This window comes from Ahaetulla prasina, chromosome 11, assembly GCF_028640845.1.
Source record: "Ahaetulla prasina isolate Xishuangbanna chromosome 11, ASM2864084v1, whole genome shotgun sequence".
NCBI lineage: Eukaryota > Metazoa > Chordata > Lepidosauria > Squamata > Colubridae > Ahaetulla > Ahaetulla prasina.
The window spans coordinates 17,722,112-17,744,774 of NC_080549.1; the positions used below are offsets into that span (position 1 = coordinate 17,722,112).

The 22,663-nt window shown below is 40.6% G+C and overlaps 1 protein-coding gene across 3 annotated transcripts; it reads left to right on the forward strand.

Annotated features, from left to right (window-relative positions):
* The first annotated feature begins 1,210 nt into the window (after positions 1 to 1,210).
* Positions 1,211 to 13,420, forward strand: CHMP1B (charged multivesicular body protein 1B). Of its 3 annotated transcripts, XR_009156723.1 has the most exons (9): positions 1,211 to 1,431; positions 5,172 to 5,269; positions 6,744 to 6,890; positions 8,644 to 8,712; positions 8,801 to 8,908; positions 9,920 to 9,963; positions 11,505 to 11,577; positions 12,389 to 12,511; positions 12,643 to 13,420. XR_009156723.1 is itself a non-coding variant. In XM_058197075.1 (8 exons), the coding sequence occupies exons 1-8, from the start codon at positions 1,416 to 1,418 to the stop codon at positions 12,431 to 12,433; spliced, it is 600 nt and encodes a 199-aa protein (XP_058053058.1). In that variant the 5' UTR covers positions 1,212 to 1,415; the 3' UTR covers positions 12,434 to 13,420. The 3 variants fall into 3 exon arrangements, 2 of the variants coding, with proteins under 2 accessions (XP_058053058.1, XP_058053059.1); XM_058197075.1 differs by having other exon boundaries at positions 1,212 to 1,431; positions 12,389 to 13,420; XM_058197076.1 differs by lacking the exon at positions 1,211 to 1,431 and adding an exon at positions 2,579 to 4,390 and having other exon boundaries at positions 12,389 to 13,420.
* Positions 13,421 to 22,663: the final 9,243 nt, after the last annotated feature.

A 22,663-nucleotide genomic window follows, 5' to 3' on the forward strand; every position in this document is an offset into this window, starting at 1 on the left:
AACACGACCGCCCCGGGGCGGGGCTGAAGAAAAGGGGCGGAGTCGAGCTCCGTTCATTCATTCATTGGGACGGGTTGCTCGATTGACAGCACTCTGGTTGCTATATCGATTTGTTTATTTACAGAAAAATCGGGGCAACCAAACGTGTCGTACCCCCCCCCAAAAAATAAAAATAAAATAAGGCATGGTATCCAAGAAAAATTCATATGCCTTTTAAACCAGTTGCTTTTACTTCTTTGGAAAAAAAGATAATTCATTGTGCATGAGCTACTTGGAAGTAATCTCCATAAATAAAAAATAAGGGAAACCTAATTGTGTCCAGTCGAGCTAAAGTCACGCAGAACGGTCTCTTCCGATGCAGGGTTTGTAACAGCGCTTCTCAGTCTCGACAATTTAAAGATAGGTGGGCTTCAACGTCCATAATTCTGGCCAACCCTGGGGGTTGAAGTCCACCCAGCTTAAAGTTGCCGAGGTTTGGGAGACACCGGTATATATGATCTGTTCTGCAGATCAATCTGGGGACAGTGATGAGGTGGGCTGGTTTTCTTTCACTTGCTTTCCTCCAAATGGGTTAGAGATGCAGATTTCAAAACTCCCAAAATCCCCACGGGGGGGGGGCCGGCAGGTGGGGGATCGCGCTGAAGTCCGATGTCGTGCAAGCCTCTTCTGTAAGACCGAGCATTAAAAATCCCCTTCTCTGAATAATCAAATGGCCATTTAATCAGTGAATTCCCCTAAATCTGGAAGGACCAGTTTTCTGCCTTCCTCGTCCAAGGCTCCTTCCCTGTAGGCAGAGAAATACTACATATCCCATCTTGATCCTTCTTGGCAGGGGATGATGGGAACTCTCGCCCATCTCTAGGTCAGGGGTCTCCAACCTTGGCGACTTTAAGCCTGGCGGACTTCAACTCCCAGAATTCTTAAACTTAAAGTTAAAGTTAAAGAATTCTTCTTCAACTCCCAGGCTTAAAGTCGCCAAGGTTGGAGACCTTACCTAGGTTATAACCGGCTGAGAAGCGTCCAAGCCCTGCAGTTGCCCCTTCGTCCCGACAGGGGGCAGACACCTCCTTTCCCGGTGACGCCATCGAGGAAAACGAATTCTATTGGCTGGGAGGAAGAGCCTCGCGCGGTGGCCGCCGCCCCCGCAGCTTCCATAAACGGCGCTCCCGTTGTGCGCATGCGCCTCGACCAATCCTCCCAAACCGCCTCTTCTCGCCGCCTCTTTTCTGCGCGTCAAGCTCCGCGTGACGTGATGTTGACGGAAGAGGCGGGGAGTGGAGCTCGCCGGGCGGAGGCGGAAGCAGGAAGCCCGCTGCTGACAGAAAGACAAGGAGCTCAACAAGTCACCGGGACCGAGCCGCCTCGCTCTGTTTTTCCGCCGTCGTTCGAACTAAGGCCGCACCTGAAGCGCCGCCATGTCCAACATGGAGAGTATCCTGGGTGACGCCCGTCGGGAAAACACGGCCGGGCTTCGATTGGTGGTGTGAGCAAGAAAATCCCGCCCCTTGGCGAGATTGATGGAACAGGGGGCGTGGCTAGTGGGGGACCCTTACGGCAGGAGGCGCCCTTGAGAGGGGTGATTCTTGTGGGAGGAGCCTCGGCGCTGAACGCTTTTTCTATTGGCGGTTCTGGATTGGAGTGACAGCGGGAGTAGCCCGTGGGGTGGGGTCAGGGCGTTTTCTTCTCTTCCTTCCAAGGTGGAAGCGTATTTTTGACCCTTTTTGACCCCAAGGGAGAAATCTCCACTTCTTTCCAAGAATATTCTCAGGATCCCCAAAAGTATTGGGGTATCCCCATTTTTCTCTCTTGCAGGATTGGACCAGTGTTTCTGCAACTTTGAGACAGGTGGACTTCAACTCCCAGGATTCCCCAGCTGCCACATGGACTACAACTACCATCATTCCCAGCCCAGGCGACCTAGGGCAGCTGTGGATGACCCCTGAGGGCCAGAGGCTGCTCAAGCCTCCCCAGGCTCTCACTGGGCAGAGCAAAAACCTCTCTACTGAGGCCCTCCAAAGCTTTTCTGGGGTTGTTCTAATAGAGCTGTATCTAGATCAGGGGTCTCCAACCGTGGCAGCTTTAAGACTTGTGGACTTCAACTCCCAGAGTTCCTCAGCGAGCAAAAGCAGATTGAGTTGCTCACTGAGGAAGATGGATGGCAGGCAGGCAGATTCAGTTGCTAGCTGATGCAACTGATTCCATTAGCCGAAGGAAAGCGAGCCCGAAAGGAACAGTAATTAGGTAAATAGGGAGGGGGCGATTGGGTGGGCCAGAGGAAAAAAAGATTTTAAAAGGCTCCTCTGACAATCCCAGCTGAAGTTGCTTAATCGCAGCCCAAAACCTCTTAACTCAGCTGGGATCGCCAGAGGAGCCTTTTAAAACCTTTTGTTTTTACAACCTTTTCGGCCGAAGAGATTGTTTTTTTAAAAAAACTTTTAAAAGGTTCTGATGATCCCTGCTCAGCCACGCGATCTTCAAAGGCTTTTTTTTTTTATTTTAAAAGCCTTTTTCCAGCTCAAGAAAAGATGCTTTTAAAAGTAAAAAATACCAAACCTCTGATGATGGTGCAGCTCAGCTGGGGCAGGGCCTGGGATTTTTGCTACCAGTTCTCCGAACCACCAGCCGCCATCACTACTGGATCAGGCGAGTCAGTTCGAACCGGGAGCATTTCACCCTGGTCTGGGAGTTGAAGTCCACAAGTCTTAAAGTTGCCAAGGTAGGAGACCCCTGATCTAGATCATGGCCATTATTTGCATTGTTTATTTAAATTGGTTAGAGCTTCCCTCTCTGCAAGACTTGGGCTTTCCTGATGCAAAAATAATAAAAGTGATTAAAAACATACATCGACATAGATATATAGGAGAGCCCCAAACTGCAGACTGGGATTTTCTATAGGATTTTGTGTGGGGGACAAGGGTAAGAAGAAGTGGTGGTGGTTGTTAGTCTGACATTAGCATACAGGTAGACCTCAACATACGACCACAACTGAGCCCAAAATATATGGTGTTGCTAAGCGAGAAATTGGTTAAATGAGTTTTGCCCCATTTTACGACTTGTCTTGCCACATTTGTTAAATGAATCTGGCTTTCCCATTGACTTTGCTTGTCAGGTCACAAAAGGCAATTATGACTCCTGGGCACTGCAACCGTCATAAATGTTAAGTCACTTGTCAAGCGTCCAAATGTAAATTCCGTGACCATGGGGATGTTACAACATTTTTAAGTGTGAAAAATAGTCATAAGTCACCTTTTTCACTGATGTATCTTTGAATGGTCACTAAATGAACCGTGGTAAGGACTACCTCTATCTGGATAATGGACATTAATTGCATTATTTATTTCAATTGGTTAGAGCTTCACTTTGTGAAAGTCTCAGGGGCTTGATGTAATGCAAAAACAATAAAAGCGATTAAAAATATATCAACATAGATAGCTTGCCTAGGAGAGCCCCAGATTGGTATTTTCTATAGAATTCTGTGTGCGAGGCAAGTGTAAGAAGAGGTGGTGGTTGTTGTTGTTGTTGTTCAATTGCTAAGTCAAGTCTGAGTCTTTGCAGCCCCATGGGCAATAACATGCCAGGCCCCCGTCCTCTACTGTACATAGCAGAAATAACCAGATTTAAAGTACTAAGAACTAAATAACTTTCCTGACTTCTAGGCATCTGCTCACTTTCACGTGCCTGTCAAAATGGACTATGAAATGGTGTATCCCAATAAATCTATTAGAATGGAAACACGCACACTCCAATCTCCGTTTTGCAGTTTCAGAGCTGCCATTTACAGATTTGTTACGGCTGTGATTGACGAGAACATATGCCCGTTCTAAGGTTTCTCTGATGAAGCGCTAAATATGTTTGGTTTTTTTGCAGCTTCTGGCTGGGCTTCCAGACCAGCTGGTTAGACTTTTTTTAAGTGTTTTTGTCTGACATGACACACCGCAGTGTCATGCCTGGGATGCTTCTGGTTTCTATCAGCTGATTCAGTTTTTCTGGGTTTTGGAGGAGGGGGTTGACTTTAGTTGTATATTTAAGAAGGCTGAGAAAAGAATTTAAATTTGGTTTTTCTCTGCTGTCTTCATTCTAAATCCTACTTCTGTTCATCTAGTTGGCTATAAAGTGGATCAGAAGCCCTGGTTTTCATATCTTGATAGCTGACTTAGATGATCGCTGTAAGAAATATGAATCCTAGTCATTTAATCTCTCTTTTATCGTATTTGTTTTAGGTCGGGACATATCCTAACCATTTTAAATGACAGCTACCAGATGTGTGCTGTGGAAATCAAATAATTAATAGGTGGTAAACAATAAGTTAACATGTGTACCTAAATTTCTGTCACCTAGTGGTTGTATGAATGTTTGCAGCTCAAATCTGATATCCCTACCATTATGAATGGTGAGCTTTATGATCTGTTTAAAAGAGTTTGAATTGGTTATTTTGATCTTTGGTTTGGTGGCTGGGAGAAATAAAAGCTTTCTGTGTATGGGCAATAGTTCCTACCGGTAGAGAATTGTTTCGGTTTAATGATTCCATAGTTGAAAAGAATTCTTTTTTCTTGGTGAACTGAGCTTTGAAAATCCGAAGAGGAAGTGCTTACTTGATTATATGGAATGTATGGATAATGTTTTCACTAAAAAGGATTTCAATTATTGTTATGCATTTAGAAAATACCACATTTCTCTTTCTCTGTCTGCCAATAATATCTAATCACAGGTTGGAATTAAAATAGTCTTCTAGGAATTAAAATAGCCACCTAATGGAGGTATGCATTAGTGGGTTTAATTGACCTATATTTAAAGAAAGCTAGGGAGTATTTTCATTTTACAGTCTGCCTTACAATAACTAGAATTGTTTTTTTAATTAATTGATAGCATGTTTAACCTAAAAAATGATAATTTTTTTCTTGCATGGATTAAAAAGTGGATTAAAAAACTCGAGCAAAAATATTAAACCCAGAAAAATGCATAAAAGCAAAACGTCCCAGTAATACACATGGCATGAAATAAATATGCTCATGTCTATATTCTATATTCAGAGGGAGGTTATATCTAAATATTGTCTCCCTCTGAATATTAAATATTAAATTTAAAATATTTACATTTCAGAGGGCCCTTTTTCAGATTGTTATGTGCATGACATGTTCTTATTTCAGTACATTTCTTAACTTGAAATCTAGAGCATCTTTTCAATTTGAAATTTGCTGCCAAGGAGCTTAACAGAAATGCAAAAAAGTGTGATAAAGAAGAAAAAGTTGAAAAAGTCAAGATTAAAAAGGTAAGTAATTAATATAGATATTTTCTATATACAACATGAGAAATTATTACAATGACCTTAAAATTATACATAAAAATTGCTATTGAGTATTTGTGGTTATTATTTCTGTCGGCGTATACTCACATCACAGAATAAAAGTAATTTGTTTTCACAGACTAATGTAAAGAATTTCTGCCTCCCAAATATGTACAAATTGTTTCTTTAATACTAGTTCTGACTTGGACTTGACAGTGTTCATGTTCTCATTCAGGCATTGGGTGGGATAATACAATTCATTTGAGAATAATCTAGTCAACAGTCTTCTAACATTTCTCAGGTTCTGGATACCCATGACAATACCAGCTCATTCCTCTCAGTATTTTATTTATTATTAAATTTATTTGCTGTCCATCTCGTATCCAACAACTCTGGGCAGCTTACAGTGTAAAAAGCATTGAAACCATCAATTATAAAATAATAACAGCAGATAAGCTCATTAATACAAGATGGCAATATCAATTCATTTAGAATGCCTCCCAAAAAAGTACCGTATTTTTCGGAGTATAAGACGCAGCTTAGTTTTTGGGGAGGAAAAGGGGGGGGGGAATCTGCCTATCAGGTATTCGTCTGGCTAATGTCCTTAGTCTGGTCAGCTTCAGCACATTAGTTTGCTGGTTTTTATCCCCTGCTTGGCGATAAAAAAACAGCTTCCAAAGCACAACTGATCATTGGAGAGAGAAGCAATGAGAAAAGCAGGCAAACCACGGAGATCACTTCCCTCGCTAGCACTTTGTTAGGGCTGAAAAAAAACTTCACAGCTGAGAGTCGGAGGGAGCAGGCAAAGCATGGAAGATCTTCGCTTCACTGAAAAAAGCTTTTAAAGAACAGCTGAGAGAGGGCAAAGCAGGGAGATCACTTCACTCGCTAGCGCCTCCTTAGGGCTGAAAAAAGCTTCGAAAAAGCTAAATTCGGAGTATAAGACACACCCAAATTTTCAGCCTCTTTTAGGAGGGAAAAAAGTGTGTATTATACTCCGAAAAATACAGTATATTGAATATTGACTAGTAACATGTCTGCTAGTTGTCCTAATTGGCTTCCAGGTATGCATCTGCCATCATTTACAAAGATTTTTAGAGATCTGCTTTTCCTAGGTCCAGTCATTCAAAGTGTTGATCTATTGCAGGTGCATTTGAGAGAACAGAAGCACCTAAATCAGGAGTCCCCAAACTTGGGAGCTTTAAGACTTGTGGACTTCAACTCCCAGAATTCTCCAGCCAGCATAGCTGACTGGAGAATTCTGGGAGTTGAAGTCTACAAGTCTTAAAGCTGCCAAGTTTAAAGACCTCTGACTTAAATAGGCACCAGGCATAATCATCGTAAAGTTTCATTCACCTGGAAGTCTCCATGCACCTAGGAACGGGATTTTCAAACACGGTTTGTTTTGTTCTTTCCATAAAAGAGAGGAATAATTGTGTTCCTTCGTTCTATTTTGAAGGCAATTCAGAAGGGTAACACGGAAGTGGCAAGAATCCATGCGGAAAATGCCATCCGACAGAAGAACCAAGCAATCAACTTCCTGCGCATGAGCGCCCGGGTAGATGCGGTGGCAGCGAGAGTGCAGACGGCCGTCACAATGGGCAAAGTGAGCAGGCAATTTATATATTTATTTTTTACCCTTCCTTATAATAATAACTCATCATGGTAAATCCTTCCTCCCATCTCCCTCCATATTAATGACCCTGTGAGGTGAGTTAAGCTGAGAGAAAGGAACTGGCCCAAAGTCGCCCAGTTGGCATTTATACCTAAGGTGGGACTAGAACTCATGGTCTCCTGATGATTGACCCAAAGTCACCCAGCTGGCTTTCATGCCTAAGGTGGGACTAGAACTCACAGTCTCCTGGCGATTGGGCCAAAGTCACGTAGCTGGCTTTCATCCTAAAGTGGGACTAGAACTCACAGTCTCCTGGTGATTGGTCCAAAGTCACCCAGCTGGCTTTCATGCCTAAAATGAGATTAGAATTCACATTTCTTGTGTGCCTTAACCACTAGAACAAACAGGCGCTCTCCTGTTTTATCAAGGAACATACATGGTAAAAAACCTTGAGTTGACATACATTATTTGATAATGCCTAAGATTTACTGCAGTAAATTTAATCCATGGCACTTCCAGATAGCAATGAGAAAGTTCTCCACATGAAATATTGAAGAATCTGGGACTATGCTCATACGTTGTGATGAGTCACTGTTTGCTTAATTATTGTTTATTGAATAAGCCAGACAGCAGCCTGGCCTACAAACTTCAGTCTTTAGATTTGTGTAGCACATTAGATCTTAGTCAAGCAGACAATATTAGTGAGGTCCTTTGTGCTCTCTGAGCTTGGTGGATTTCTTGCAAACGTTTCATTACCAAACTAGGTAATGTCATCAACGCGCTGATGATGTTACCTAGTTGGATAATGAAATGTCTGTAAGAAAACCAACAAACTCAGAGAGCACCAAGGATCTAATATTTCAACCCTGAGCTACAAATTTTCTCTTCTGTAGAGACAATATTAGCATTGAGTATCCTGCTCGTGATTGAAGATGCTTTGGCTGGCTACACTTATTTAAATTAACAATAAACTATGATGTACCAGCAAGTATGCCTCTATTCATATGGCACACTAATCTAAATAAAAGATATGGTGTAATGTAATATTAAAATAACCCTTATCTGTGCCAGATTATGTAAGTAGCATGCAGGCAGAAAAAACACTCACCAAATCTCACTTATTCGCCTTACCAAAATGCAGCCTAAAAATAACTTTTTCCAGTACTCCTTAAAAAGTAATTTACAAGGTAACCATGAATGTCAGAGTTTAACAGCAGTTAAACAGCAGCAGACTGGATTAGATTTTAAATTTATTGGTTTTAAATGGGTTTTATTTTTTATATTGTCTTTAAACATTCGGCCTTTTAGAATAAGTTTTTTAATTGTTATTTTAATCTGTATTTATGTGTTTTTATTTGCCTGTGAACCGCCCTGAGTCCTTCAGGAGATAGGGCGGTATATAAATACGATTAATAAATAAATAAATAAATAGTTGTACAGAGGTAATAATAACACTCCAAAATCTGCGTCGGGACAACACACGATCTCTAGCTTGGAATGGAATGGGAATAGAATTCTTTATTAGCCAAGTGTGATTGGACGCACAAGGAATTAGTCTCCGGTGCATAAGCTCTCAGTGTAGATACAAGCAATAAGTGATAAATCATGATCATAATCATCGTAAAAATACATTCTCTAGCTTCTTTTATCAGGTGCAGTTACGAAACAGGAGCTAAGGAAATTGAGGGGTAAGGGGTGATGGGAAAACACTCTTGATATGATTATCATACACTTTCTCTTCTAGGTAACGAAATCCATGGCTGGAGTAGTTAAATCAATGGATGCTACGTTGAAAAGTATGAACTTAGAAAAGGTAAAAGGGATGCATTTTGCTGTTCGTTTTTACCTGTTTCCTGCTACTCTTTTGATCTCTTCTACTTAAACCATTTGTTTACCTACAGATTTCTGCCCTGATGGATAAATTTGAACAGCAGTTTGAAACCTTAGATGTTCAGACAGCACAGATGGAAGACACCATGAGCAGTACTACCACACTGACAACACCACAAGTAGGTACCCATTAAAGCAGAGATGTCTGCTTCCACTTGCAGTAGCCCCTATCGATGTTTCTCAACCTCAAGAACTTTTAACAGATTATCAGAGTTGGAAGGAACCTTGTTAGGTCATCTAGTTTAACCCACTGCCCAAGCAGGAAACCCTACACCATTTCTGACAGCCCAGTCTCTTCTTGAAAGCCTCCAGGGATGAAACTCCCACAACGTCTGAAGGCAACTTCTGTTCCATTGGTTGATTGACTTTTTTGATTGTTCCATTGGCTACCTGGCTGGGGAATTCTGGGAGTTGAAGTCCACCAATCTTAAAGTTTGCCAACATGATCGCCAACATCCAGTGATGGATATGGCACAAGAAGCAGAGGAAGAAACTTAAAATTCTTGAGGTTGAAAAACACTGGCTTACTACATATTCTAGTGACAACAGTATCTTGGCCCTGGTGAGATAAATGTTCAAAGGAAAGGTTGCTCCTTCATGATGGGTCTCCTCTTTCTTTGAGATCCGAGTAAGTTTTACAATGTTTTCAGTTGAGAGAGACTCATATTTTTAATTAAAAAAAAAAAAGATGTAAAGCCGGTTTCTTACAAGTACTGTTGGGCACTGTACAATCTATGTAGGTGATACGTTGAGTGTTGTTTTTTTTTGAAGTCTGCAGAAAAATATTGGAAACCATTTCTTTATCTTAATAGTGTTAATTAGGATTGAAAAATGGAAGCAAGAAAGGACAAGTTTTCACACCTCATTGTCTGCTCTGAAGGATTGAGAATGTTCTTCTGGGCACTGAAGGAACAACGCAAGAATCAATAAAAGTATTATAATCCTAAAACCGTCCATAAAAAAAAAATGAGTGTAACAACCGCAGTGCTCCGAAGGGTCATCCCACACAATTACAAATGCTTTCTTATGGCCAAGAATTCTTTCAGTACAAAATCTCCAGTAATTTTCTGTGTTATGTTGCTGCCCTCTTCATTGTAACTCAATCTTTTATATGATGTCTGCTTTTTTAGAACCAAGTAGATATGCTCCTTCAAGAAATGGCTGATGAAGCTGGGTAAGTGTTAATATCCAAAAGTTGCAATAAATCTACTAACACAGGGGTCATTAACTGCAGCTCTGGAGCCGCATGTGGCTCTTTCATCCCTCTGCTGCGGCTCCCTGTTGCCAGTCAGCTCCACAATTGATAGGGCTTTTGGTTAGGATAGGTAGAGGAAAAAGGATGCCGCACTAGAAGGACACTCAATGGTGGGGAAACCGGACTTCCGATTGGCTCCAGAATTAAATGGGGGGGGGGCTTCCGGTTAGGGCCTTTGTGGCTCTGAGTGTTTAAGGTTGGTGACCCCTGCACTAAGGTTGGTGACCGCTGTCCAAAAACGTCTCTTTGGTCATGTGGCTGGCATGACTAAACACCAAAGGTGCACGGAACACTGTTCCCTTCCCACCAAAGGTGGTCCCTATTTTTCTACTTGCATTTTTTTATGTGCTTTCAAACTGCTAGATTGGCAGAAGCTGGGACAAGTAACGGGAGCTTACCCCGTTATGCGGCACTAGGGATTCGAACACCTGAACTGCCAACCTTTCAATCAACAAGCTCAGCATCTTAGCCACTGAGCCACCACGCCCCTTCTAGAATGCAGTATTGCAGGATAATTCTGCTGACTTCCAGCAGGTCGATCCTAACCAGCTCAAGGTTGACTCAGCCTTCCATCCTTCTGAGGTCGGTAAAATGAGGACCCAGATTGTTGGGGGCAACATGTTGACTCTATAAACCCCTTAGTACTGTAAAAGCACTGTGAAGCCATACATAAGTCTATGTGCTTTAAAGGAAAATAAGCAATTTTTACAATCTTGCAGTCTACCATTCCTCGTTTTTTTCAGAATTGAAAAATGGCTCCAGAATTAAATGGGGGGGGGGGCTTCCGGTTAGGGCCTTTGTGGCTCTGAGTGTTTAAGGTTGGTGACCCCTGCACTAACATGAAAAAATACGTTTGGGGGAGCAAGGAATTCCTCGTTTTCTCCGGTTCAGTAGAGTCACACAAGATTGAGAAAATGGACAGGCATAGCAAGATCTAACTTGTTGCCTCTAGTCTGGTTCCATCCATGGGCCAAGCTTCGCTGGCTGGAGAATGAAAGGTGCTGATGTTCAACACATCTGGAAAGTAGCAACTTGAGGAAAACTGAACTAGGCTATAACCTACTGTTAATACTTCCTAAAGTGGGAGAATTGTAATGCTCTCAGAAGCAAACATTGGCAATTTTCTGATCATAAGTTAACATCAAGACTGGGATCAGTTCCCAAGGTCCACATTTGACAATAGAAGCTGCAAGAAGGAATTCTATTCTCCTCCCTCCCCCAAACTATGCTTATCTCAAACCCTGATCTGTTGTAAGTCAGGTTTAGAGGTTTATATATTCCAACCTTTACAGGGTTGATTGTATCATGTGCAGTGTAATGTGTAACTTTTGACTCAGGGATACTCTTTATTTTTTAATTTTAAGTGACATGGTTCGGGTTTGTTCCTCGAACATGATATGCCGTATCTGAATGCCAACGTTTAATGTGTTTGGTTGTATTTTTCTCCCTTTGAATTTTAGGCTTGATCTGAATATGGAGCTACCTCAGGGACAAACAGGTTCTGTTGGCACAAGTGTTGCTTCAACAGAACAGGTAAATATTGCCTGTCCTGGCTTGTTCTCTTCTCCCCTTATACTAGGGGTGTCCAAACTTGGCAACTTTAAGATTTGTGGACTTCCAGAGAGTTGAAGTCCACAAGTTTTAAAGTTGCCAAGTTTGGACACCCCTGCTTTGTACTATAGTGCACGGGTGTCAAACTCGCCGTGTCACATTGCCATCGCATGATGTTTCACGGCGGTTTTCCCCTTCGTGGAGCTGGGGTGGGCGTGGCCTGCACGTGACGTATCCGGACTGCAGGGCGCCAGTTTTTTTACTCCCCTGCTATAGAGCATGCTGGCTGGGGAATTCTGGGAGTTGGAAGTCCTACAGATGTTAAAGTTGCTGAAGTTGGGAAAACACTGCCGTAGAAGATTGGCTAGGATATTGTTCATAGTGAAACTTCTAAATACATCTTACTAATGTCCAATATGGCTTGCTCTTATCATCTGGGGGCTAGATTACTTAAAATGAACTAATCTGCAACTTTTAATGTCTTAAAACAATTTCCTGTCCTCACCTCATTTCTTCCCCGCGTTGCCTTTGTTATGTATAGCCTCGTTTTATTGGCTTAATTTATTTACAAGGTCCAGAGGCAGCTCACTTTGAGCTTCTGTATAGTTTTTAGAAAACTTCAACTTCAGAAGCTTTTTTTGTTTTTTAAAAAAGTAACAAACCCATTTATCTGGCACAGACTTATCGTGACTTGCAGAGTTTGCTTGTACACGATCTCCGCCCCTTCAATTTGTTACTCTTTTAAGGTGTTTTGTATCTTGATCATATACTCATATCTGTCTCTGTTTTGAAGGACGAGCTCTCACAAAGACTGGCACGCCTCCGCGATCAAGTCTGAGGGGGAGTCACACCTGCAGCATTGTACATATGCTTCCAGCTGCATTCTCTGTACATATTTTGGGGCCTGACCAGGATTTCTGTCAAGATGTTTAAATAACACACTAGTGCAGGGGTCTCCAACCTTAGCAACTTTAAGACAGCAAAGCCGGCTGAGGAACTCTGGGAGTTGAAGTCCACAAGTCTTGAAAGTTGCCAAGGTTGGAGACCTCTGCACTAGTGAACACCTCTCTCTCTCCCCCCACACACTTTGCTGTGCTTTCCTAAATGCATCTGACTCAGTAGTGTTGTGCCATAAGTGCATTTTCTAGGTCTGTAATTGTACATTTTGAAGCTGAAGGTTATATTTTTGCAGATCTCTTTTTCAATGATTAAAATGTTGGTTTTATCGGATGTCGCCGCAGGTAATCAAACAGAAAGAACAGCTTGTACAATTTTTAAGTTATATAACACGTTTTTTAAATTATGGATGATGTTTGCAATTAAATCCCTAAGATGGTGTCTACATGATTCACGTGGTGTCACATTAATTATCAATAGGATAAAATACGTGTGTGTGTATCCACCAGTATTACATCACTGGAGAATCTTTCCAAGGCCCATTACTTGTCATGACACTTAAAAATCAAGCAATATTTATGCTGTCCTTATAACCTGAAACTTATATTGCTATCAACAGTTCAGTACCAAAGGAATAAAATATATTTTCAACGCTTTTGCCTAATTTCCTTAAAAATATACATGACGCTCCTGAGACAGTAAAGAAAACTAACCAAAACATCAAATTTGAAATGCCATTTTAAGATTGTGGTATTGTTGGATCTGATTGCTTTCTGCTGTGAGTGGGAACGATCAACTGAATTACATCAGGAAGGAAAATGAAAAAAATGTGAGCATACGTCTGAAGTATTCCATGAAGTATGCTTCAATTCTGTCTTTGTATCTCTGCTTAAAACAAATGGTAAGATAAAGATATCTTCAACTCAAACTCTATTCCTGATGATTTTTTGAATCTGTGCCATTTTCGCGTTGCTGGTCATTGACCGAATAAATATTATTACTAACTTTTCTTCACAGTTGGGGAGAAGTTGATTTTCACTTCCTTCTGGGATGTTTTTACAATTTCCCAATTGTTGTGGCCCGTCACCAGCCAGTGGAGCTGGCAGCAGATTTGGACAGTGAGGAGGTTGGGGAGGAACAAAGGCCAGTCCTGGAGTCTAGGAAAGGCTCTGATGAGGGCTCTGCATCGGAGGCAGAGAAGGGGCCAGGGCCATCTGACAGTTGTCAGCTGCCTTTGGAGTCGGACATCAGTGAGGCAGAAGAACAACTGGAGCTTGTTTATTTATTTATTTATTTATTGTATTTTTATACCGCCCTATCTCCCTAGGGACTCAGGGCGGTTCACAGCCAAATAAAAAATATACATATAAATACAAAATAAAACATCAGTTAAAAAACTTATTACAAATGGCTGAATAATTAAAAATAACAATATACATAATAAAACCCATTTAAAACCAATTTAAAATTTAAAATCTAGTCCAGTCCTGCGCAGATAAATAGATGTGTTTTAAGCTCGCGGCGGAAGGTTCGGAGGTCAGGAAGCTGACGAAGTCCTGGGGGAAGTTCGTTCCAGAAGGTGGAAGCCCCCACAGAGAAGGCCCTTCCCCTGGGCGTCGCCAGCCGGCACTGCCTAGCCGACGGCACCTTGAGGAGTCCCTCTCTGTGAGAGCGCACGGGTCGGTGAGAGGTATTCGGTAGCAGCAGGCGGTCCCGTCAATAACCCGGCTCTATGCCATGGAGCGCTTTGAAGATAGTTACCAAAACCTTGAAGCGCACCCAGTGTGTTCCCAGTGTGCGCATGCCCAGTGTGCGCATGCACAGAGTTGCCAGACAAAGGGAACAGCTAAGGAACAAGGGTTAACTTGGGAGTAAGGCCACAGGTGGACAATGAATGGCCCCTCCCAGAGGGAATAAAACAGAAGCGAAAGGGGAATGGCGTTTCCAGGAGACAATTCGTTCTCCTAATTGGTGTGAGATTCTCCGAGACTCTTTGTCAAGTTTTGAAGATATTGGCCTGGCAGCCTCCAAGCCAGATAAGATCTGTGACTGTATATTCTCCCTTGAAAGATTTCGATGAAGGTGAATGAGAGGAATTCACTGTTTAATAAAAGGGGTTTTGTGGGGATCAGGATTCTTGTGCTTTTTGGGGAAGCCTAGGTCAGAACTCCAATCTAGCCTACAGACATGGGCTTTCCTGGTGATCTCCCAAATTTATTTAATTTTATCCCACCTTTATTCTTTTCCCAAATACCATATTTTTCAGAGTATAAGATGCACCTTTTTCCCCCACTAAAAGGGGGTGAAAATTTGGGCACGTCTTATACACTGAATGTAACCCACCCATTGGCCCCCACCCTTTGGCCTCTGCCTCCTAGCAATTTATCTCCTTGTAACAAGCAGCAAGAAGAAACAGCCCATTTCAGCTTCAGCACAACCTAATTAGCACAAGTTGATTGTCGGTTGGATCGGCTTCCCGATTCTCAGCTGTTTCAGGCTGTAGGGATTGCCATGGCCTATTGCTGCTGCTTGCTGCAAGGAGGTAAATTGCTGGGAGCAGATTTTTTTTTTCTTGTGCTAATCAAGCTATGATAAAAATGAAAATGAAAGTAAAGCAGGCTGTTTGCTCTTTGCTGCAATGAGGCAAAATTGCTGAGAGGCAGAGGCAGATTAGTTTTCCTCACTAAAAAAAGTAGGTGCGTCTTTTTAGTCCGGAGTGTTTTATACTCCGAAAAATATGGTAATTCAAGGCAGCAAATGTATCCAGCCCACCTTCCTCCTCCTCCTCTTTTCCCCACAATAGCAACCCTGTGAAATGAATTGGGCTGAGAGAGCGGGACTGGCTTTCATGGCTAAAGCAGGACTTGAACTCAGTGTCTCTTGCTTTCTAGCCTGCTGCCTTAACTTTTAAGCCTACTTAGCTTGGAAGCCCAGATCAGGCTGGCCAGTTGCCACCTCCTGAAACTAAAAGGAATGACAATTCCTGAAAGAGATAGGCCATGGTGGCACAGTGGTTAGAATGCAGTACTACACATTAACTCACGTTTTCGCCGTGAGCTGAAAACGCATTTATTTATTCAAGCGGGACTGGGTTAAAAGTTTTATTAAATTTTAATTGGGGTTATTATTTTAGGGTTTTAAATTTTTAAATTTCGGCCATCTTTGTAATATGCTTGGTTTTAAGTTTCTGTTTTAATGTTTATATTGTGGGTTTTTTATTATCTGGCTGTACACCGCCCTGAGTCCTTCGGGAGAAGGGCGGTATAAAAATCTAATAAAATAAATAATAAAATAAATAAAATAAATAAATAAACTCTGCCGACTGCCACCAGTTTGGCAATTCGATTTTCACCAGGCTCAAGGCTGACTCAGCCTTCCATACTTCTGAGGTGGGTAAAATGAGGACCCAGATTGTTGAGGGCAATATGCTGGCTCTGTAAACCACTTGGAGAGGGCTGTGAAGCGGTATATAAGTCTTAAGTGCTACTGCTATATCTCTTCTAAAATATAAATATCCTGCACATTTCAGCTTTTCTCACTCGGTGAAAGTTAGGTACCTTTCTGTGGGTTGAAATCGCATTTTTGGCTCCAACATACCACCCTCATTTTGCAATTCTCAGGTGAAGCTGCAGTTAGCCTTTTAACTTCAGTTTGGGTGCAGGTAAAAATGACCAAGAGAAGCTTTATGAAATTCGAGTCAGCACATCCCTTCTAGAATGCAGTATTGCAGGATAATTCTGCTGACTTCCAGCAGGTCGATCCTAACCAGCTCAAGGTTGACTCAGCCTTCCATCCTTCCGAGGTCGGTAAAATGAGGACCCAGATTGTTGGGGGCAACATGTTGACTCTATAAACCCCTTAGTACTGTAAAAGCACTGTGAAGCCGTACATAAGTCTATGTGCTTTAAAGGAAAATAAGCAATTTTTACAATCTTGCAGTCTACCATTCCTCGTTTTTTCATAGCAGAATGGCATGGAGGAAGCGAAGAGAACGTTTTCCTGTTCCCCAAGCTGTTAATTTACCTAATGGTTAGACCAGTGGTGGGTTGCTCCCGGTTCTGTCGGGTTCTATAGAACTGGTAGTAAAACCGGTGGGAGGCTCCACCCACCTGCCACGACGTCATCGTGGCTCCTCTGCACATATGCAGAAGAGCGCACCTACATTTTTCTGCTCAAACCAGTAGTAAAGATAAGTAGAACCCATCCCTGGATTAGACACAGTGTCATTTTATCTCTTAGAGAATGAAGGTATGCCCCTTTGAATGTGCTCTTCGATTGGTTCTATGCATAAAATCCACATGGATTTATGATTTCTGACGTGTGTAACAGGGAAGCTACGTTTGCATAAGTCCGGATTGCATGATTCTGTTTTAATTTATTATTATTTTTTTACAAAAGAATTGAAAACGATCCAAATTCCAAGCAAAGTTCTTTGAATTAAAAACGACCCTACCGTCATGCAAAACTCTTTGAAACTTATTTATTTTGTGCGGCGTTGTTTGACGTGAAGTCTGAGAGAACTACAAGCGTTCGGCTGCCTATTTATACAAAAGAATGGAAGAATATGTTTAAAGTATTTATTTAGTGTGACCTTATTAGGTGTTACATTTTTAAATACATGTTTTTTTAAAAAAAAATTGACTTGAGACCGGAGTTAAATTACATCATCTAGTAAATAAGATGATGTACATAGATATGACTACAAATTAGATTTGGAAAAAGTTGAACAAACAGTTTGCAAGTTTTCAAGAAGAAAACATCAGGACATCATGTTGGTATTTTATTATATTTTATCCTTCCAGTTTTCTCAGTTTATTTTTATAACAACTGGCCTGTATTTATCCAGATAGGTTTAGTATTGAATAGAGATATAAATCTTTTTTTGTTCCTATTGTAAATATAGAAGTGCTTTTGCTGATGATTCCTGTTTTCGTATTTTCTTTGTATCTTCTGATTCTTATTGCCTTTGAGTGTGATCTTAAAAAGAGATTCAAAATCACTTTCCTATTGATAAATTTGATTTTTTCCCCCAATGAAACCAGTAGAGGGGAGTAGAACACCTTGTTCTGAGGATCAGTAAATTTCACTCAAGCAATGTTGGAGATACCCTTATCAGTTTCTGTTTCTTAAGAAAAATCATCCTACGAATTAAAATCCATCCTTCTTAGATGTCCCCATTTCACTTTCAACTTTATTTGCCTTTCACTTTGTCATTTAAAAAGTAAAATTATTTTAATAACCCACTAAAATGTGTGCAACGTGTGTTTCAATTTAAACACCTTACTTATATAATCCCGATCTTAATTCTCATCATGAAGCTTGTAATGAGCACAGAAATGGTAATACTTTTTTATTTTAATTCCCAAGATCTGGAATTTAGAAACAAAATCTCTAGATTTGAAGGTCTGAGCATTCTGTTTTTATCTGCAGTATCCGGAATTTAGAAACAAAATTTCTACATTTGAAGGTTTAATAGTGGTCTGCTTTTCATCTACAGTATCCCTTGAAAAAGGGGACATGGTGGCTCAGAGGCTAAGACGCTGAGCTTGTCAATCGAAAGGTCAGCAGTTCAGCGGTTCGAATCCCTAGCACTGCATAATGGGGTGAGCTCCTGTTACTTGTCCCAGATTCTGCCAACCTAGCAGTTCGAAAGCACATAAAAATGCAAGTAGAAAAATAGGGACCACCTTTGGTGGGAAGGGAACAGCGTTCTGTGCACCTTTGGCATTTAGTCATGCTGGCCACATGACCACGGAGACGTCTTCGGACAGCGCTGGCTCTTCCGCTTTGCAGTGGAGATGAACACCGCCCACTAGAGTCAGGAACAACTAGCACATATGTGCAAGGGGAACCTTTACCTTTACCTTATCCCTTGAAAGAATCTTAAAGACCTACAATTGGGATGTCTTTTTATGGTATGGTAGAAGTAAGATGCATTCCTAATTTCAAAGACATTACATAAGAAATGCATTATTATTAGTGTGGGAGAAGATTAGAGATAAATATTATATGAAAATACAGGCATCAACAATGGAAGCATTAACACATCCAAACATCATTAATATTAGAAATATTCTTAGATATAAGGATATTTTAACAGATAAGGGAGAATTGAAAGGGAAACAAGAAATAGAAGAACAAGGGATTGAGATGGACTGGTATGCTCAAATGCAGATCCAAACAAGATATGAAAAAGATGCTAAATTATATAGTTTTTATTTAGGAATGACAGAGCTGGATAAGATACTCATAGGAACAGATGAAAAACTAATTTAATATATAACTATTTACTTTGTATTGAATTAGAAGAAGAACAAGTAAAAGAAACAATGATAGCTTGAGCAAAAAAATTCGGATATTCAATTGAGCTAGATAAATGGTAGCAGCTATGGGAAAGGAATTATAAATTAACAATGTCCACAGCATATAAGGAGAATCAATATAAAATGTTTTATAGATAGCACATGCCACCTGAAAAATTGACAAAAATGTTTAAAGATAAATCTGCAAAATGTTGGAAATGTCATCAGATACCAGGATCATATTATCATATGTGGTGGACATGTCCAAAAGCGAAAAATTATTGAATGAAAATCAAAACAGGGCTAGAAGAAATGATACAACAACATATAGATTTAAAACCTGAACTGTTCCTATTGGGAATCTTACCAGAGAAATTCAGTAAGGAAAATATATATTTGATTGTACATGTTATAACTACAGCGAGAATAGTATTTACGCAAAGATGGAAAGCAGAGAAAATCCCTATGGAGGGAGAAATAATTAAGAAAATATTGAATTATTTAATTGAATGGAAAAAATGGATTGATTATCTACAAAATAGATATCAGATTAAGAAATATCAGATTGCCTTTGAATAATTAGAAAGTTATTTTATGTAATGGGGAGGGGGTTGGGAGATGAAAAGCTTTGGATGTGGTTAATTGGATTGGAAGGGAAAATTTTATTCTATGTTTGGTTTATGTATAACAATACCTTGTGATTGACCCGGGAAGGGAGGGGGGAAGGGGGTTTTTTGGGAGGGAGGGGGAAAAAAAGGGGGGGAAATGTCTTTGTTTTTTTTAAAACTCTTTCAATAAAAAAAAAGAAAAGAAAAGAAAATATTGGATTGTGCAGAAATGAATAGATTGACACTTAAAGAAAGAAAGGAATCGGAATATTTTAAAATATGGGGACAATTTTATTATTGGTTGGAGAACAGATATTTATAGGGCAATATTGTAATGAAGAAAGAGGAGAAAGATAAATGTATTAATAGAAAAGAGTATATAAATGTATTAATAGAAAGCAAGAAATGTGGGAGAAATGTTATAATAAATGAAATGATATTAAGAAATGATAAATATTGGAGGAGCAAGAAGAAGACACAAAAGATGTACTCAGATGATACACTGAATGATTGATTATGTATTGTATATTTGTTTGCCTATAAAATAAAAAAACAAAAAACTTTTAACAAAAAAAAAAGAATCTTAAAGACCATCTAGATCTTGGAATCTCATGGAAATCCATCTGAATATTTTCATATTCATTATATTTGCCTTCATATTTATTTTAAGTCTCATGATTTATCTGTGAACCATGTAGTTCAGGGTTTATTTTATTTTATTTATTTTATTTATTTATTTTATTTTGTCACAACAATATATGTAGGTATCATACAAAAAGATTATATAGTAAATACATATATGGGTAAATATAAGGAGGTATAAGCATATATATAGGAAGAAGAAAAGAAAAACAATAGGACAGGAATGGTAGGCACGTTTGTGCGCTTATGCACGCCCCTTATGGTCCTCTTAGGAATGGGGTGAGGTCAATAGTAGAAAGTTTTTGGATAAAACTTTTAGGATTATGGGAAGAGACCACAGAGTCAGGCAAAGTATTCCAAGCACTGATGATTCTGTTATAGAAGTCATATTTTCTGCAATCTAGATTAAAGCGGTTGACATTAAGTTTAAATCTATTAGTTGCTCTAGTATTATTGCAATTAAAGCTGAAGTAGTCTTTGACAGGAAGGACATTACAATAGATGATTCTGTGAGTTAAGCTTAGGTCTTGTCGAAGGCGACGGAGTTCCAAGTTTTCTAAGCCTAGGATTTCAAGTCTGGTGGGATAGGGTATTTTATTGTTTTCAGAGGAATGGAGAACTCTTCTTGTAAAGTATTTCTGGACACGTTCAGACACGATCGGGTTGTCAAACTCGATTTCATCAGGGTTGTGTTTGACCTCAGGAGACAGGGTGGGCAAGGCCAGATTGACATCACTCGTGTCGGGAGCACTTGTGATGGCCCAAGTGCTCTGCCAGCGAAACTAGGTTCTCGAGCTCCATTTTTGGCTCCGATGGCTTCTTGCAACCCTCTGCCAGTGAAAACGGAGCTCGGGAGGGCCGCCCGCACCAGTGTTATTGCAGGAAGCTGCAATTTCTTGATGTTTTTAATAAAATTCTTGGACATGGTATCAAATGCCCCGATGACAATAGGTATCACTGTTACATGTTTCATCCATAATCATGTAGTTTCAATGGCCAGGTTGCGATATTTCATGATTTTTTCCCCAGTTCTTTTTCTTTGGCATCTTCTGCTACAGCGATATCAATAAATTGTACGCTTCGGACCTTGACAAGCATGATATCTGGTGTGTTGTGTTCCAAATGACAATCCGCTTATATTCAAAAGTTCCACAAGATCTTCACCTTCTCATTTTCGACAACTTTTTCCACTTTATGTCCCCATGATTAATTACTAGTATCTCTTTTATTCAACTCAGTCAACTGAACATTTAAAAATGTATCAAAAATATCATTAACTAGCACGGGTTGCTGCCATCATCATCATCTTCATCATCATCATCATTATTATTTTGGAGTGTGATCAAAAACTTGCTGCTGATCCAGCCAACTCTAGTTAAGCCGTTGGGGTGATATAGATTTGGGGTTCCACAACCCCTTGCTGCCTTTAACCATGACCTATTCAATAAGCTACAATTGGCCAGGTGCCATTCAGTTCTAAACTTGAAACCGTGGATCCAGTGAATCTCAGCTTCCCCATAGCAGTCAGTTTCAGTCTTAATAATTATTTTAAAACCCTTGCTGTGTGATTTGAAGCATTTCGCAAGTGCAGGTTTTCCTGCAGGGAGCGTTGTCAATTAGTTCCAGTCTATAGGGGAATACTGTAACGAATGAATATGATCTTGCAAAAAAGAAGAAAAAAAAACCAAAAAAAAAAAAACAGGAGGACAGCACTGGGGGCTAGGAGAGACCCCAAACCAGCTCAGTGAATCTCTCTCTTGAATAACCTGACACGTAGTGTGTGTGTGTGTGTGTATATGTGTGTGTATATATATATATATATGTGTGTTTTCTGAGGTTTTCGCGGGTGTTTGTATGTAGGTCTTTGGTTGTTCGAGTTTTTTCCTGTGTAAAATTGGAAGTTCTTGGCGACGTTTCGACGAAGTCTCATTCGTCATCTTCAGGCTTCAGCTTCGTGCTTCTGTGTGATCGCAGTTGTTTCTTCCTTTTAACTGCTAGTGGGGGTTTGAACTGATTGGGTGGGAGCTCGGCTGTGCTCTGATTGGATGGGGGGGGTTTGTGCTCTGATTGGATGGGGGTGTGTCCTGTTCGGGTGGAGGCTTGGTTGTGCTCAGATTAGTCTGAATTGCAGGGGGATTTGAGCTGGTGAGCTGCATTGCTGTTGTTTGGCTTCGTGGTCATGCTACATCTTCATAGTGGGTGTCAGTCTGCTGCATGTATGCATTGGAGGGGTTTGAAATGGCTAATGTTGCAGCTGCGGTCTGGCTTCTGGTCCTTGGTCGTGCTTCATGATCAGTGTGGGTTTGGGTCTGCTTTCTGGGTGGATGTGCGGTGGTGACATCCTGTGTGGACTAGTGAGTGTGGGTCTGGTGTTATTCCTCGTGTTAGGGACTCGTTTGTCAATAAGGCCAGGTTTCCAAATGGCTGGTAGGCGGGAGGTATCATCTCGTTTGTTCATGCTGTGTGGGCGTTTTTCTATCTCAATGGCTTCTCTGATTATTCTGTTGTTAAAGTGTTTAGGAATTTCCTGAAATTTCAGGAATTCAGAAATTTCAGGAGAAATTTCTCCTAGAAGCACGAAGCTGTAAACACCTAGCCTGAAGATGACGAATGGGATTT

Coding starts and splice junctions, on each gene's coding strand:
- CHMP1B (XM_058197075.1), top strand. Junction 9,964..11,504: donor GAAATGGCTGATGAAGCTGG/GTAAGTGTTAAT, acceptor TTTGAATTTTAG/GCTTGATCTGAATATGGAGC. Junction 11,578..12,388: donor GTGTTGCTTCAACAGAACAG/GTAAATATTGCC, acceptor TCTGTTTTGAAG/GACGAGCTCTCACAAAGACT.